Genomic DNA, 18381 nt, shown 5'->3' with positions numbered 1-18381 from the left:
AGGCAGAAAAAATACATGAAAAGTAGAAAGCTCTGTTTTCCATTTTTTTTCCCCATCATCTCTTTCTGCTAATGATATTACAAACAACATGGTGTTAAGTGCTCTGAAAGTCATCTTGCCTTTTAATGCTAGTATGATTTTTGCAATCTCAAAAAATGTGACAAATGTAATTATGCCTGAAATAAACCACCTCTTCTTGCAGAGTTGAAAGAATACTAAAACGTGATCTGTACCAGCTCTAAGCTAATTATAGTGACACTACTCATGCCTCTAGAATTCTGTTAGTGTCAGCACTTACATTATGAACCCCCTAATTTTAGGGATTGATAGTTATGTTCTACATAATTTAGCAACTTTAATGGGAATGCACAACACAGTAGTCAATAGCTTCATTAGTGACATTTTCTTAAAAATGGCTTAACTTTTAGGTTGAAATTTTGTAAATCACTTGTGTATTACACAGTATAAGCTACTAGCAACTTGTGATGCCAGTAAAAATTTGACATTGTCAAGGTCTGTGATGCAGAAACAAAGCTAATCCAGGATGCGATTTATATACTTGAATTTAAAAATTTTGTGAACTTTGGAGACAAGTGTTGCAAATATATACTAATCATCTTCAACATCTTCACATTTTTTACGGAAATTAGGGATTTCCATAAAAGAAGTGAGGTTTCTATGAAAAAGAAATAAGTAAATAACATTAACATGGTTAATAAAAGACTTTTATAAACACTGGATGCGGAATGAAGTTTAGGCATATATTCTTTATATATCAGTTTCATATGTGAACATATTTATCTAGCAAAAAACTGGTATGCTTTCTGGTGGAAATCTGCAGACAATCCATCTAGTGAAGTGTGCCAATTATTTTAAACAACATGGCAAATTCCCTTAAGATATTTGAGAATGCAGACTCTCTGGTTTGAAAACAAGCAAAGCAAAAAGAAGTGCCTTGCATCATGCTGGGATGTGATATAAAACGTGGCTTATGCAGTGCAATAAAGCTAGAAATCTAGGATTATCTAGTACATATGTAGTTAATTGAGCTAAAGTTTAACAGCTTGTAGAAAAAAATGTTTTTATTTCTTCCAAAATACATTCTCACCTCATCAGAAAAACAGTATTTAAAGAAAAGTGATAAGGAGCAGTCTAAATCAGGGTTCTTCTCTTTTACCAAAATTGAAAGAAGATAGCCAATATTTAAAAATAAATAAATAAATAAAATAATAATAATAATAATAAAAAAAACAAGCAATGTAAAAGGTAGCTTGCCAGTAAAAGCAGTAAGAGATAATGCTCTTTCAGAAAGAAGTGGTTTCTGTCTCTCTGGTACCCAGCAGGTTGTTTCTCAATAAATAAGGGAGGAATAGCTCATTCAAAACTAAAACTAAATTTTGGTAAATTCTAAGAAACAGGGTCATTATTATTATTGAATATATACCTTGGTTCTCTTTTAATATTTCACTATGCATTGTTCCAGTCTAATAATTTTCCCTGATTAAAAATAAGTGGCTGAAGAAGACTAATTTCTCTATTGCTGAGTTGACATAAACAATAAACATTTTATCTCATCAGATGCTAGATGGTCTGTGAGTTTGGAAACTGGTGATTAGTGAACAAATGGTGTGTAATCATGCTATGTATGTTTTGTTACACATACTATGTCTTGTAGTAGAATTATTCACGCGATAGTAGTTACCTTAGCATTTCCTATTATTTACTTAGATAACATGGTTATAAACTCAAAACATATAGTTGTTATATTTCTCACCCATTCTAAATCTAAGTTGTTGGAAAATAAGTATGATTTAATACCTAGGAAAACAGAGTGCAGAAACACCTAATATACCGCTTATTTTAAAATAATAATAATTAAAAAAAAAAAAAAAGTGTATGAAGTTCAACAAGGTTAAGTGCCATGTCCTGCACTTGGGGCACAACCCCATGCAATGCAGTGCTACAGGCTGGGTTAAGAGTGGCTGGAAAGCTGCCCAGCAGAAAGCGACCTGGGAGTATTGGTTGATAGTTGGTTGAAAATGAGCCAGCAGTGTGCTCAGGTGGCTAAGAAGGCCAACAGCATGCTGGCTTGTATCAGAAATAGATTGGTCTGTAGGACTAGGAAAGTGATTGTCGCTCTGTACTCAGCTCTAATGAGGCTGTACCTTGAGTATTGTGTTCAGTTTGGGACCCCTCACCACAAGGATATTGAAGTGCTGGAGCAAGTCCAAAGAAGGGCAATGAAGCTGGTGTAGGGTCTAGAGAACAAATCTTTTGAGGAGTGGCTGAGGAAGCTGGGGTTGTTTGACTTGGAAAAAAAGAAGGCTCAGGGGAGACCTTATCATACTTTACAATTATCTTAAAGGAGGTTGTAGTGAGGTGGGGATTAGGCTGTTATCTCAAGCACCATGTGATGAGGGGAAATGGCCTCAAGTTGCACCAGGAGAGGTTTAGGTTGGATATTAGTAAAAATTTCTTCACTGGTTGTACAGCACTTGAATAATCTTCCCAGGGATCTGGTTGAGTCACCATTCCTGGATGTCTTCAAGAAATATGTAGATGATGAACCTAGTAGCATGGTTTAGTGGTGGACTTGTCAGTACTAGCTTAAAGGTTGGACTAGATATCTTAGAGGTCTTTCCCAACCTGAATGATTCTATGAATTACTGAAATCAAAGAGATAAGGCATGATTTGTTTGTAGTATTTTCCCTCCAACTGCCAATCCAAACCACAGAAACACAACAGTTTCTGAATTTTGTTTTTAGTAGTTTTACTCTTTCCATTTTGTAAGTGATCTCATCTTAAATTTTACTCTATCTCCTATCTTATCAAAATTACACAGCAGACACTTTTTTTATACTGTGTGGGTGACCGAGCACTGGTACAGGTTGCCCACAGATGTCTTTAAAAGCTGCCTGGACTTGGGCCTGGGCAACCTGTTCTGGGTGGCCCTGCTTGAGCAAGGAGCTGGACCAGATGCCCTCCAGAGGTCCCTTCCCACTATGCTGTAATTTTGTGACATCAGTTGTTCCAAACATTTTAATACTTCCTCATGTATTTAACAGTTGATAGTAATGGAATACAATAACATGATGATGACTTTGTTACTCTAAACAGAATGCAAGACTTCTTCTGCATATTAGAAAACACATTTACAGTTTAACATGGCTTAAAACTGAATTCAAATATCAGCATTAAAGGCAGGAATAATATAGAAGAAAGTACCTGTTATTTCTAAATTATAAATTCTATTCAATCCAATTTGTGTACTCATAAATAGACTCTCATCTCACTCTATGAGATATCATAAAATATCTCACTGTATCATAAAATTCAAAGCATTATTTCTAATTTAGTTGAGTGTAGCAAAGAATGATGACCCCATCAAATTAAAAGGAAAAGTAGGTTTTGGCCTATACAAAATGGAAATACAGATTATCCCCAACACTGTTATTTAAAGGCACTAGGAAAGGTACAGATTGTGGAATTTACACTCCCCATAATCCCCCAAACACCTTGGATTTTATTCAGGAAGCACTGAACAGCACATTTGAGACTAAATTTCTTTCATTACCATAGCTCTCTACATAGTGACATATAATTATGTGTTAAATATTTCTGATGATATGTGGGAACGCACAAACTTAAGAAACAGGGAAGAAGCCACCAAAATCTAGGGCAAGTTGCAAAAGAGTCACAAAAGCATTCAAGTGACTGTTTGAAGGGGGAGTCACTAAATCAACTTGTACACCCAAGCTCAGATTCACACTGCTCATGGCTCGCCTTCTCTGGAGAAGGCTGCTTGTATGCACATGTGGCTGTATTTGGGCTAGGTTTCCTCTGTGATGAAACGAATGATCTGTGGGTCATGTCCCTTCCGAGACTTTTCAGAGCAAACTCATACCTTGTCAAACTCAGTTTGACGGAGGTGACTACTTCAGACAAAAGTAAGCTCTTTGAGGTTTGGGGATGTTATCGAGCTAGACAGGAGGACATGTCCAAAATGCAGGGAAGGCTGAGGCATAAGATCACATCTTAAGAGGCCTGAAGAGACATAGAAGAGACAGCTTTTATCACACCATAACACCATGAGACAAAACTCAAATCGAAACTCACAGTTAACTACAACACACAGATTTATAGAAACAGCCTCATTAATGCCAATGTATTTAGGTACTGATCAAACTTAAATCATTCAATGATGAGCTCTGTTACTTCCTTCCTAATGGGAGTCTATCACAATTAGATGAATGAAGACCATTACTTTTTAATATTTTATTTTATAAGCAATTTTCAAAAATATTAGCTATCTTAAGGGTTATTATGAATTACATTATTGACTACTTTGAAGTGACCTCATAACCCACTTGAACAGAAGAAAGAAATCTGAAGTGACACAAAACTGTTTTTCACTTTCAGCTATCAGAGGGAACAACATTCCTCAGGGATATATGTGTAAGACGAAATAGTACATTTGATTTCAAGAACTGATTAGTTCATGAAGATTCTGCACTTATTGTTTGATCCCTTTAGACTAGAACAGCAGAGACATATGAAGAAATGACCATCAATTACCTGTTTCAGTAAGTTTAAAGTATCTATTGTGATTTTTTTTCCTTTAAATATTAAATCCTCTTTCAATATTTGTATATAAGCAAATATTTATTTTAACGTATTCTCTATAGGTGTTAAATATGTCTCACTTGATCACATTGTTTACTTTAAATCTGATTTGGTCACTGAAATATACTTTGGAAAATAACTGGAGATAGGTCTCAGCAAGTTGCTAAGACACTCTTAACCCTGCTACTTCACTTAAAGATATCAGTATACTGTTCTTTAATTCCCTGCTAACACCCAAGTAGATCGATTGCCTATGAGAGAAGAAAATGTTATCATATGATATTCACATGGCACCAGATTTTCTTACTAAAGCCATAGTGATTACAATTAACAATATTTATACAAAAGTGTACCAAAATAAAAAGAAAAAAAAAAGTCTGATATCCTATATCAGAGGAACATTTCAAATTGAAAGGCTTTTCCATCTGTTTTAAACTTCTTGTAGTAAGTATTTTCTCTTACAGCTATAGGAAAAGAATCTTTCCATCTCATTAAGATGTAGCATAATTACAGAACGGTTGAGGTGGGAAGGGACCTCTGGAGGACTTCTGGTCCTAGCCCCCCTGCTCAAGCATTTTGCATGGGACCATGTTCAAAGGTCACAAAGGAGGGAGACTCTACAACCTCTCTGGAAAACCTATTCCAGTGCTTGGTCACTTCACTTCAGTAATTAAGTGTTTCCTGCGAAAAGCCATGATGTACCTTGCCTGTTCTTCCTGATGTATCTTACACACACTGTTTTCATTTGTTACCATATTAGACAAACTCTCTTTCACAAGTTACACTTTCTTCTTATTGTCAATGGAATGATAACAGGTTTCTGCACATTTTTTAAACTTGTTATTTTTAAAGAAGTAAAAATCATGTAGAAGAACCAGTTTACCATAAAGTATTTTTTTCTATTCCTCTGCAACTATTAAAATCAAGTTACTTTCTGTGCCCACTAAACAGGTTTACAAGACTGACAGAGGCCTGGAAAACAAGAAGGTAGGGGTCATCTCCTGATGAAAAAAATAAGTACAGACAGATGAAAGGTCAGGTCCTAAATAAGCAAGTCAGAAAAGTATGTGCATGGTGTTTTATCAATTTTACTGAAAATAGAATTCAAGTATTTGTATGAATTTTCCAAATGTCTTTTGTAATTAAATGCAGGACAGATTCATATGTATTTTGATTTTTGAGCACAGTCAGAAATACTGAAAAACTGTACAAAATTACTTCACTCATAAGAAAATTCTGGAGAAGTGGAATGAGGTTTCAGGTCTGAGAGGGTCTGTCTTTTCAACTGGAAGATATTGAGAAAAATAATAATGAAGATACTGCTTTTAACACTTTTTCTCTATTCAAGTCTTCACTGATGATTTCACCTTTCAGAATTAATTGGACAGTTCATACAGAAATGACTTGAAGCAAACACCTCAGTTACAAACAGCTATTGGCAGCAAAAGTCCACAGCACTGAAAAATTATAATTTGAGTTTTGAAATATTTCTTCAAGTGTATTGGAAATTACCGTTCAGGATGGAAAACATAGCTCAATATTAAATTTAGCTTGAGGCAGAAATAAGATATGATATTCAAAAATAGTTTTTTCTAATATCTGAGCAGGTCAATTAGGGTCTGTCTTTCATCACTGAATCATATTTATTCAGGTATATTTTGAAGAGATTTTTCTGAACCTTAAGTACTAAACACTTTATTTGATTATAAACCTGTAATTTTCCATAATAATTTTCTGTATTATCAGTGACTTCAGAAATCAGAGACTTAATGAAAGCATCAGATACTAATAAATTCCAGATTCAGTGCAGAACTGGACTGAATCTCCCTCAGCTCTTCCCTGCCCCCCTCAATTATTCTTGGTGTTTTGTGGATCAAAGATTATGGGTGACTATTACATTGAACATGAAAATTAAAATGGCCTTAATTAAAAAGGAAACTCGAATTACCCTCCCCCATTAACTTATAATATAAGAAGTGATATGCTATTACAAAGACACACATTCAGCTACTTCATCAAGAACTGGTAGAGGTGGAACATATATTGAAGATATACGAGAAAGCATTCTTTAGTTAAACAACTATTTATATCATCAATTAAAGTGTAGTACACTATCTAAATTAATAACTTTCTGCCTCCTGTTATTCAAGCTCCTCTTTGAAGAATTCAGTTGAAAAACTGAGCAAGCATAAGTTCAGCATCAATCCACATTCTAGTATCCTTACAGGTATACAGGTATTTCTTGTTTTATATGGAAGAAAAACATGCAGGTAGGTAGATAAAAATCCTAATTCTGTAGTTATCCATTTAGTTCTATTTCTTTTTATTAAAGATACTATTTTTTATTTTTTTCCCCTAGGACTGAAATAACTCCAGGACTGAGTGACAGACAAAATTTTCCTTTTGCCTTACAGAACAAGGCCCTTATTTCATTACAGCAATAAAAGTCAGAGTCTGAAGTCCTGGCTGCCCATGGAACTGATGGCCCAGGTCCCATTTTCCTTAGGATTTTTGTATTTTTCTTATCCACCCATCTAATGGTCATATCACCATTTCCTTTTCTTCCTGCCTCACTGAACAGATTGCTAAACATATAATCACCTGGAAATGATTAACATGACAACAGTTGCTTTGAAGACAGGATGGGCAACTGTTGTGTTCGAGGTAATCAAAATATAAAAGGAATTTATTTATTTTTTTATTTAAAAAAGGGTCACCATATTCACTGCCTGAGCTGTACTTTCAAGACAAAGCACAGAAAAGTTCACCCGTCACAGGGGATTCTGTAGTGCTGGTGAGTTTGTATGAGTTATTTGTGTGAAGTCATGGGTTTAAGACGTATAAAAGGATAAAAAGAGGTGTTATTAATCACTGTGACAATCTTTTAAGTTTTATTTTAATCTCCAAAATAGTAAAATATTCACTGCAATATTAATAAAAAAGTGCTTACTGTTTATTTTTTCTGAGTCATACACTTTGTGTCTAAACTTAAAGAAAGCAAAGTTAATGAACAAAGTGAACCATACCTTAAAGCCTGAAATGCAGCTGAGCCAAGCACAAAAAGGTCAGAATTCCATCAAAATCAATACCACTTTAATTTAACTTGCACTGGACAAGTTTGCAAACAAAATTTTTTCTATACGAGGTGCCACAAAAGATTCAAAAAAGGTCTCAAATTCTTAAACTGTACAAAGAATCAAATTTGCAAAACAAGCTCTGTAAGAATTTTATCACAAAGCAAGGGGATTAACATAGAAAAGAATGAAAACCAAACAACTTGTTACTAAATAACAAAAATATGTGTCAAAGAACTCCTGAGTTAGGTCACATTTAGGTGTCCAAAGTTGCTCCAGTTTACCAATTTTAAAAAATTAAAATTAAAATTTAGAAACTTTAAATGAAAAATAAAAGCATTTTTAAATTTACCAATTTTAAACACACACTTGGAATCTATCTTATATGAGAACAATAAATGATCAGACCAAATAGATTCTTAATATACACAAAGAAACATACCCATTTGAAAGTAATAAGGGACAAGTGAGTTGTCTCCACTTGAGATCTTTTGTCTCTTTGCTCACACACTTTTATCAGGAAATACATCTAGAGTAAAGTTTGTTTCATACTTAAAAATAATTCACAAATTCATGCCAAGAAAAAAAGCTCAAAAGCCTTTGTAGAAGAAACCAAAATAAATAAATGAGGGCCAATTTGTTGGAAAATGACAATTTGTTCTTCAGCGTTTGTCATTGCTGGCTAGAGAATGAGCATATATTGCATTTCAGACTGCCCCCCCGCCTTGTTCAATCCTGACTATTCTTTTAATGCGGTAATGAATTGTGTTTTGTTGTTGTTGTTGTTTATTTTTGTGTTTTTGTTTTGTTTGTCTTCAACTTCAGTTGCTTTACCTCTTACTCTTTCCTGTTTCTTATCTCTTGTATAACCGTTTTCCAAATTACTTCCCCATGTAAAAAAACATCACTGCACATACATGTATAGTATTTCTTTTTGTGAATTGAACCTTCTGTCACATTTTCCAGACTATTTGCTCTTCTTTATGTCTCAGGCATAAGTACTCTTTTCTACTCTCTCCTCATTAATGAGGGACACCTTTTCTTTTTATCACTTTTCTACTGATACCATGACCAAAGTTCCTCTTTATTCATTTCTATTCATAAATTTTGCTCTGCTTTACAAGTAAGAACTCTTACCAGTTTATCACCAGTATGTGACATCTTCCTCTTATTATCAAGTGTATTTTTTTTGTGTCCATCCCTCTAATTAAACTTCCAAATGCACTGAACAGAAACATCAGAGACTTTGTTTCCCTATGTGAAATAACATCAAGAAAAGAATAGCAAGAAAGTAAGTACTTTTCTATCGGGGGAGAGGAATATTCATGGATCTGCCACTGCACAGAAGTCTTCTGAATTAATCCAGACTTTTTTATACTCATATATTTTAAATGTGGAATTGACACACACACACACAAATATATAGTTGTCAATTAACTAGAATAGTGGTTAATTATTAATACATGTGAAAATTCAGAAAAAAATCTCAGTTCAGCTGAGATATATCTTAGTGTCCTGAGAAATTTCTTCTATACTAATTTAGACAGTCTCTTACATATATTTCTAATCTGATTTACACAACATATATAAGGGAAGGATATATTTAATATACGCATGAAAGACCAGTGCTTCAGTTACTGAGTAACATTTAACTTTATCTCTTTAATTAATTACATACTTACTAGAACTGGGAAATGAGTGATCAAATACTGGTAGCTGACACTGCTGGTACATGGAGATGACTTGCATTAATACACTCTCTGTGTTCAAACTCATTGGAATTATTTGTGATCCCTTAGAGACCATTTAAAACAAACAAAATAATCCTATTAACTTCTGCTAAATTTATTAGATAAAGTACAAAACCTTTTTTTTTTTTTTTTTCTGAAAATGTTTATTTCATCCAAAATCTGTTTCAATACCTTATAAGAAAATTTTTAGTAGAAAGATCCACTCTGAGGTGTAGTATATATGAAAGAGGTACAGTACTGTGCTGTGCAAAACAACCGTGAATCTTTTTTCATATATTAAAGAGCTCAACATACTGCACTAGATTTCAGTTGAACAAATAAATTTCATTTCAGGAGCAGTGTTGCTAGCTTGAAATGTTATTCACAGCATAACCAGTTCAAAAAATGACAAAGAATAAGAAGAAAGGTGACTTCAATTGAGTAATTGAAGGAACTGTCATGACATAGCCAAAACAAAGAATATCAGGAAACTGGAATTTAACTTAATTCACAGCATTTATCAAGGTTAGTTTATGTTTCTTCCCTAAGCCTAAATAATATAAAGCAGAGTGTTAGCAGCCTTTCAAGAAGTTGAGGGTTGGATTATATATTTATTTTTTTCCTAAAATGGTGGTTAAGCTTCTAGGAGAAAGCTCAGCTGAAGCTATCCAGTTTCTCAGAAAGACTATTATTACCAGGTAGCTGAGTTGGGATGCTGCCTTTGTGCAGGGAAGAGGCTTCACTACATTGCTTCCTTCCTCTAAGAGGCTCTGGCAACTCTAAATCAAGGAAGTCATACAGAAGAACCAACCATTTCTTACTTTTGTCAACCCTGGTTATCAAACCACGTAGTGGTAGTGTCTGCAGATACTGGTAGCAGGACATGCTATCTTATATTTTGATAGTTTTCATTATCCAACAAACCAGTAGAGGGAAAATTAATCTACAATTCTGTACTTAAACTGAGATTTCATTTTAGAACTTCCTTATTTTTGGAACTCATTCTAGCATCACAGAAAATGAATAATTTCATTTAATATTGTATTTATATATTTATATAATATACTGTATGCTTTTATTTATAGACAAATCTTTATTTATTCAATAATCATATCACTAGAAAACAACTGAAAAGAAAGATCATTAAATCAATGTTGAATTGGCTTAGGTTCTGTCATATCGAACATATATACCACAAAGTTTTTTTAAGCTGATAAGGTAGTAACTCAAAACAAAGTAACTCTTTGTTGCAATTTAAGTGAAGAAAAATTGCTTACCGATAGTCATAGGTTTTCAACAGAGACTTTCATGACAATAACTGGAGATATAAATTATACTTGTTTGGGTGTTGTGACCCTGAGCCTTTATAGTAAATTAAGGCTCTGTAATCCGTAGGTGTTGGTTTGCAAATGACAAGTTGCACATCAAGCTTCAAACTTGTGAGTTTCAGCAACAAGATCATTTGAGATTTTTCTCTCTTTCTGTTTTAGAAATAACTCATTATTTTTCCACATTTGATTTATTTGAAATATGACATGCAACTGATTAATGGTGAAATCTTTATGAATAACCCCTGGGTATTTCTGCGCAAGCTTTAAATTGAACAACTAAAAAAAGTTGGAAAATGGAAAAGTCAGTAATAAATATTCTTCTGAGCATTTTTGTTGGTCTGCCTTAGCTGGAATGCTTGTATGAAATAAAAAATGTCATTATGAGACAGGACAAAAAGGATCAACAAAAAGAAAATACTGAATGCTGAAGGAAATTTTAGAGCATTAGAACACACTCCTGCTGCTAGAGGAGTTTGTTAAATGAGGCACTATTTTTACTTGGGTTATTGAGATTTAAAGTAATTCATCTAAGAAAAGATCATCGCTGAACTACCAGGTTAAACTTTTTTTTTTTTCCCCCTCTTTTTTTGTCTCTGTTTTCCAGAAAAGGAGAAAGGTACATGTCTTTAATGGTAATGTAAGGCAGCTGTTGCTAATTACAGGCTTTGATTTTATTTTTCTGGTCTCTGCATCACCATTTTCACAAATCAAACTGTAGATACTTTGAGGCAGTTTTATAATACCTATACTACAACTGGAAGAGCTGCTTAGCCAATCAAAGCCTTCTGTGTTCAAGTTAATTCTCACTCAAAACTTAAAATGCTGCTTCTGCTTCTAAAGCTGTCACTGAAGAGATCTACCCTCACCACAGCTTAACCCACAGACCACACTAAACTCAGCTTGAAAGCCAAGGATTCCCTTGGAGGAGTTTATATTGCTATATGTAGCTACAGTAAAAGCAAATGTCTTCAAAGGAATGACCTTATTCCTAAATAGATTAGAGAGGCTGTGAATCTTGTGAAATAAAGTTTTTTTGAACTGGTCAGATTTTTTTTTTCCCCAAAATCTTTACTCTCTTGGACAATTCTTTCAGATTTTCAGGGATCTCCCTGATCACCCAGCACTATCCTGAAAAGCTCATCAGCAAAGAATGAATGAATAATTTAAAATAATTTTTCAAATACAAATACAGCTCAGACTGAACTGTTTATAAGGCAAAGATCTGATCAACTGCTCTTATTACCATACTCTACTAAATATATATATTTTTTCCACTTCCTACTCTTTCTGGATATTTATAAAGCAATCTCTAGCAACCACTGTATACTGATTTTGGCCATCCTTATGCCTACAAATCATCAGGAAAAGATAATACAGTAGACCACAGCAATCAGCAGTTTGATACAAACAGAAAATCTAACCCTTAAAGGATGGCAGGTAACCTGCAGTTCTGAGAATTATTCCATTCTGAACATGGAATGTTGTTAGGAAAGCAAGTACAGAAACTTTCTGAGGGTGTGTTTTGCATTGCTGAAAGTATTTCATTTTCACTGCACTGTGTTTTTTTTTTTTTTTTGGTTCACTGCTCAAAATCTGTACAAATACTTCCTATCTTACATTACCAATTAATATAGCAAGCTCATTAAAGTAAATGAAGGTTAATTTAATCATATTTAAGTAATACATTGGATAGATCATTGTATTTGTCTTTTAAATAGCTCGTCTTTCATTCTATCTTCATCAAATAGTATTCTGAATAATTATCACATTGCCATTAAAAATGTTACAGCACTGTTACATTCTTATTAAAAATTTCAGGTCACCTATAGCATTTATACAAAATACCAGAAATCTAGACAAAGTACCTCAGGCTATGAAGCAGTAAAGTAATTCCTTATAGCACTGCCTGCATTTCTACAGTCTTCACCATTTGGATGATTACATTATCTCAGTTTTATATTCACTAGTCAGGAGGTAAATGTCAGCTGGAATCATTGAATCTCAATTTTTTACACCTTTCATTTTGTTTGATAGGCTTTTTATCCATAGTAATTTATTGCTATTACTGATGAAAGTATAAGGCAAAAAGATGAGAGTGTAATCAAGGCTAATGGTGAACCAAATACCATGTGATAATAAATCAGCAAGAAAAAACTACTCTAGAGATAAATGGAGATGTTTACCATTTCAGTTTGAATACTATTAAAACTGTTTATGTAAAATACAAGGCTGTACAAATAAAACTATATTCTCTTCTTTCATGTAAAATATAACCAAAGATATGTGAAATTAAAAACTAAAGCTTCAGAGAAACAACTCAATTTGCAGTTCTTTTTATAAGCAAAACTTTTTCTTTTTCTTTTTTCTTTTTTAATCACAGTATGTAACAGTGAAGAGAACAAAATTATCATACGAAGGAAATGTATGGCAGAAAAACATTTGAATTTTATAAACAGGGTCTTACTTTGTTAAGCTCATAGCTTACAGTAATCCTGTTACTTTATCTTTCATGAATTCTTACAGCAGAGAATACCCCATAATTCTTACAAGAAGAAACTGCAGCATACCTCTCAACTGACTGTTGAGAGTTACTGTGGTGTGCTATTGTTTTTTTTTCTTTACTTTGTTAGAGTATTTTTTTCCTCGACAAGTCCTTTATTTTCTAAAAATATGGTATCTTGCCATTTTCTTTAAAAGAGCTACCTACAGAAAACCTCAGCAGTTTTCCTCTGAACCAGCTCAAAAAAAAAAAAAAAAAAAAAGGTGAAGGCAAAGAAAATATTGAAATGCACTTTAATAGCTTTTCTGAAAGGCCCTGAAACAGAAGTTAGAGCATATAAAATCTAATAATATACAGGTAAACGGACAGAAGCTGTATTTCTAGTCTTTTAAATATCTTGAAGCCTGCATAATGAGAGCCAATCAAAAAATGGTTAAGTGTATAGCTTTTCCACCATTCTATTAGGAAAGATTTTAGAAGAGTTAGACTATATTTACGGTACCTTTGGATATTGTTTGACAGGGATCAGAACTCTTTCTGACAGCTTTATGTTTTTGTTGCTGATAACATCAAGATATTTCTTTTCTTCATCTTCCTTCTTGCCTTCAGAACCCTGAAATTTTTCAATTTCTGAAAATAATAAAAAAGAGAGCAATCAGTTGCATGACATTCGTCATCCTCAGAAAGTTTAAACTTCTACATCGTAATATAGATTTTGCACTGAACTGTTTGCACTCACATGACATATACTGTTAACTTTGAAAAAACTGAACTGTCACCAGTGTTGTGAGGCAGAGGTGACAGTTCACAGTTTGCACTGCTTGACTAATTCTTTCCCAGATGAAATTGATTCCAAATGATCACAGTGGGAACAGGAACAGATGAGGCTTATGATTCAGGCAATCAATATTTTAAAGAGGATCACATCATCACAGCTTGATGCTATTTTGTAAATGTGTCCTGCCAGAGTTAGTCAGATTCCAACTGAAAGGGCTAAAAGTCAGTAAGAGTAGTAAAACACTGAAGAGTTACTTAGAGGCTGTACAAAATACATTAAGAAATAAAAATAAGTCTTGCAAAAAACAAATTTTCATTAAAGGAATGCAATAAGTAATAATAGATGATAATGAGGTAGAACGTGTTGGTAGAGTTTACAAAAAGAACTTTAAAATATATTGGGGTAGAATAGTTTTGAGTGCTTTTATATGAATTCTTTAATCCCTAAAGCTCTATAAAATAATAACACCAACAATTAAATTCACTACTCTGCAAAGAATATCTGTTATGGTACTCGAGTTTCCTAACAGTACAGGTACAAAAAATCACAGTACAGGTAAAAGTCACATTTTTACCAGTGTGCAGGAAGGAAATGGCAATTCTCATAATGAGTTAATTAAATGGCTCAAGAGGGATAGTTGGGGGTCTGAAAAACATGCATTTTCAAGGCAAAAAATGCAGGTACAGGAAAGAGAAACACACAACAGTGTGTGACACAAATACAAGCCTATTCGATTTACAACAAGCACCAGGAAAAAAGGTATGTAAAACAACAGTCCATGTCAGAATTTTTAAATAAATGTTAATGTTACCTATTTTAGATCAAATAATTTATTTAAAGTCTGCATTAGTGAACAATTCTTGGAGGGACTTTTGCAAGGCCTTTTAGGTTTATGACAAGTAAGAAATTGAAGCTTGGATGCTGTTTTTTTTTTTTTTTCATACAGTTCTACCTTGCACTTGTCTCTAAATGTTGTACTGAATACTTTAAATGGACTTGTCTTTTCCCCATATGTTGTATTTCAGCAGTTTGAAATACTGAAGATTTTATGACTTTTTTTTTTCTTTCTGCCCTAGTACCAATGACACTAATGCATTATTATGAAAAAAAATTTGGTTTAGTCCACATTCTTTTTTATTTCTTTTTTTTTTTTTTTTTTTTTTCCCTCACAGTATATTTCCCAGAACACCCCAGATAACTTTTTTCTGTTACTTTCCATTCTTTTTACAAGGTGGCAGTGATACATGGAGTTGTTTTACTTCTAATCTGCTCTATCATAGAAGGGTAGCCAGTTCAAAGGTAATGGTGGCAGCATGCTGGTAGCAAGCATTTGAACAGTTTCCTTTCTTCTCCTTTCTCCTCAGAAACTTTTAAACTAACCCTCAAAGTGAAATTTGTGCCTGGGGTATGTTCTGTATAGAGACTCACATTTAATGTCCGTAGTGGGAGTACGTGCCATAGATTATCCAGAACATGTCCAAAGACTGGTCAATAAATAAAGTCAATAAAAACCAATGGTTTACAAAGAACATCATGGCTTTCAAGTAAGACTGTTTAGAAGAGGAGCTTTCTCAGAAGACAGAGGTGATGCCATACATTAATTACTGGACCCAGAGAAAATGTATTGTTTTTTTTATTGTTCTCTGTTCTGTATACTCCTTGTGTCATTCTGTGACTACGATCATCACAGATGGAGCAGAACACTGTCAGAAAAAAATGAGGACAAGGATCAAACTGTTAGTATGCTGGCTCATGGCCCTGACATGCAGCAAGTTTCAACTGATCTGCCAGCCCTCTGTGAAACCTATAACCACATATAACACACACCATGAAATGATAACACTTTTCTTTAGATGCTAGAACTTCATGTTTATTTTTATTAATGCAACCATTATACATTTTGTGTTTACTAAAAGGCATTGTTAGTACAGGATTTTGAGAACAATGACAAATGGTCCATAAGGACCAGCATTCTTCCAGCAAGAATAAGAACAAGGAACCCAACAGAACATTTTCCCCAACACTGATCTTAGGCAAGAAGAGAAAAGACAAATTCCTTGAGAAGAAACTTCACACATTTTCCACCCACTTTTGCTCTGAGCTAACTGAATTAAGCAGGGAGACATATAGTTCTTCAATTACCTCCTACAGTACCTGTCAATCCCCAAGCACACTTCATTCTCGCCTTTCATCTGTAACAGTACGCTCGCACTTCCTTTTGTATAATACGCATGTATCTTACCCCTCTTAATTGGAAGAGAACATGCGTATCACAGTCATGCAAAAGAGGTCACAACTAAAGAAGTGTCAGAGAATAAAGGCATTTATAACATCTTTTAGATTTTTTTCTCCCCATAAAAATTGATCTTCAGCTCTCTCCAGACTTGAAGCTGCAAAATTCTGCAAGTAGCATCAGCCTGTTCAGAATTTTTGAGGGAAATAGCTTCTTTTTCCTTTACCTCAGTGATTTAGCATAAAATAGAACAGCTGCATGAGTAACTCTTACTTTTTCAAAACTATCTGCTTTACTCTTACAGTGCCAATAAAACGATGTTAATTATAGTGCACTTCAACACACTTGACACCTATTACAAAACTTTTGTCATGAATATAGTTTTCCCATTAAAATTAGGCATTCCACAGTAAAAACATCCTTTTGCTACACTTAGAATCATGTCAAAACTCATCAAAAAATAATGTACTTCTTGTCAGCCTGTCCAACCTACCAAAAAATGAAATCTACACCGCCCTTTTTCTGCTGTCAACATTTACCTCCCACTGAAAGGAATTCTACAAGCCTACCTTGCACCTTTCCTATCAGGCTTTGTGGGTTACTGTGTTTGCAGCACTGGTATTGTTTCAGTAAAGAAGCATGACCTGCTGTTACAATGTCCTTTTTAAAGAACCATCTATTTACATTGATGGGAGTGATTTCCAGAATGGGAATTTCACCAACCTCTTGCCTGTGTGCTGTATTATGTATAGAAAGGTTACCTACAACTCTGAGAAGCACATATTTTCTTTATGTGCTTCTAGTGTGGTGAATGGAAGAACATTTGAACTGTAAGAGAAAGAGTAAGCCAATGCTGGTAAAAAAAACAAGTCCTAAATCACTGACATCTCTATCTTAATAAGAGCTCCTATTAAAAATCTTTAAAAATTACACAGTTGGAACCTTGAGTGCCTACAATGCTTTTAAAATTATACAACACCCTAGAGTATTTTTAAAACCAGTAAATACTAAAAATATACACACAGGCTCATATTTCAGTTGTAATTGAAGGCAGAGCTATGGGATTTTCAGGGGAAAAAAAGAACACAACAGATGGCTCAATAAAAACAATTGGACCAATTACAGTGAAGTTGATCTGTGAGAAGAGAACATCCTAAGAGGTTTCCTGTCATGAAGAGGAAATTCACACCCCAAAGGATAGGTTATTTAAAAGTAAAAACACTTAGTATCTAAAAGGAATTTAGAAGGGTTATCAAGACAGCATGATCAGCCACTAGCTCTGAAAAATTAGCCCGTGGCTCTCTCCATTCACCCAGAACTGTATGCATCTGTTAGAAACATTCCTCTCCACTGTATGTACACATATTCATTCACTGACACAGCTAGTAAAGATGACTCAGGGAGAATAAAGAAGTAATACCTATTAGAATGGACACATGTAAGGCAATATTTCTGCCAGTGGTTAATACAATACCTGTTAGAAAATGATGGGTCAAATCTATATGTCTATGTGAGCAATTGTAGGCAGATATGAACTTGATTTGTCTACGCTCAGAATCACCAGAAGCTTTGTAACTGTATTAACTCAAGCTGAACTACCTTGGCTCTCAGACAAGAAAAGGGGCTGTTAAAATAAATGTTGGGAAAGAATTTTAAAAGACAGGTCAAAAAGGAATGACAGAGATCTGTAAAATCACAAATAGCATAAGAAGGAATGAGAGAAGTGGCTGTTTACAGTTGCTTAGAAGCTGGAAGCATCAACTTGCCATGCTACAGATTGAAAACAAACCAAAAAATTACATACAGCATGTATATTGTTGAAGTACTCAAAACATCCACATTAATAAAATCAGGTATTTCACAGACTTTTCTCTTACGATTAAATTCCATGAGGCATAATGTTCCACTTAAGGTCCTGTGAAGTTAGACACAGATTAAAATGCAGTGTCTTTTAAAAGTTCAATATATACTACAGCCCTTTTTCACTGCTGGTCCTAATGGCCATTATTCTCTATAAAGTTGATATTTTACAAAACATAGAGGAAACATAGGAAGTGACTACTCCCTTTAATCAGCACTCATTAGACCAAACCTAGAATGCTGTTTCAGAT

The 18381-nt window shown here is 34.0% G+C and overlaps 1 protein-coding gene across 10 annotated transcripts in view; it reads right to left on the bottom strand.

The window, feature by feature from the left end:
- The window catches only part of KHDRBS2 (KH RNA binding domain containing, signal transduction associated 2), a 389665-nt gene that overhangs the window by 308228 nt on the left and 63056 nt on the right, over window positions 1–18381 (bottom strand). For all 10 annotated transcript variants that reach the window (XR_014692078.1, XR_014692079.1, XR_014692080.1 and 7 more), the window contains exon 2: window positions 13762–13889. Coding sequence is in view for 4 of the 10 variants with exons in the window: in XM_084516226.1 (XP_084372352.1) it covers window positions 13762–13889 (128 nt within the window). In the remaining 6 variants the exon portion in view is untranslated. The remainder of the gene's footprint in view (window positions 1–13761; window positions 13890–18381) is intronic.

This window comes from Aythya ferina (assembly GCF_964211825.1).
Source record: "Aythya ferina genome assembly, chromosome: 3".
NCBI classification, from domain to species: domain Eukaryota; kingdom Metazoa; phylum Chordata; class Aves; order Anseriformes; family Anatidae; genus Aythya; species Aythya ferina.
Note: the sequence above shows the minus strand (reverse complement) of the source record. Positions and strands in the feature narration are given on the sequence as shown.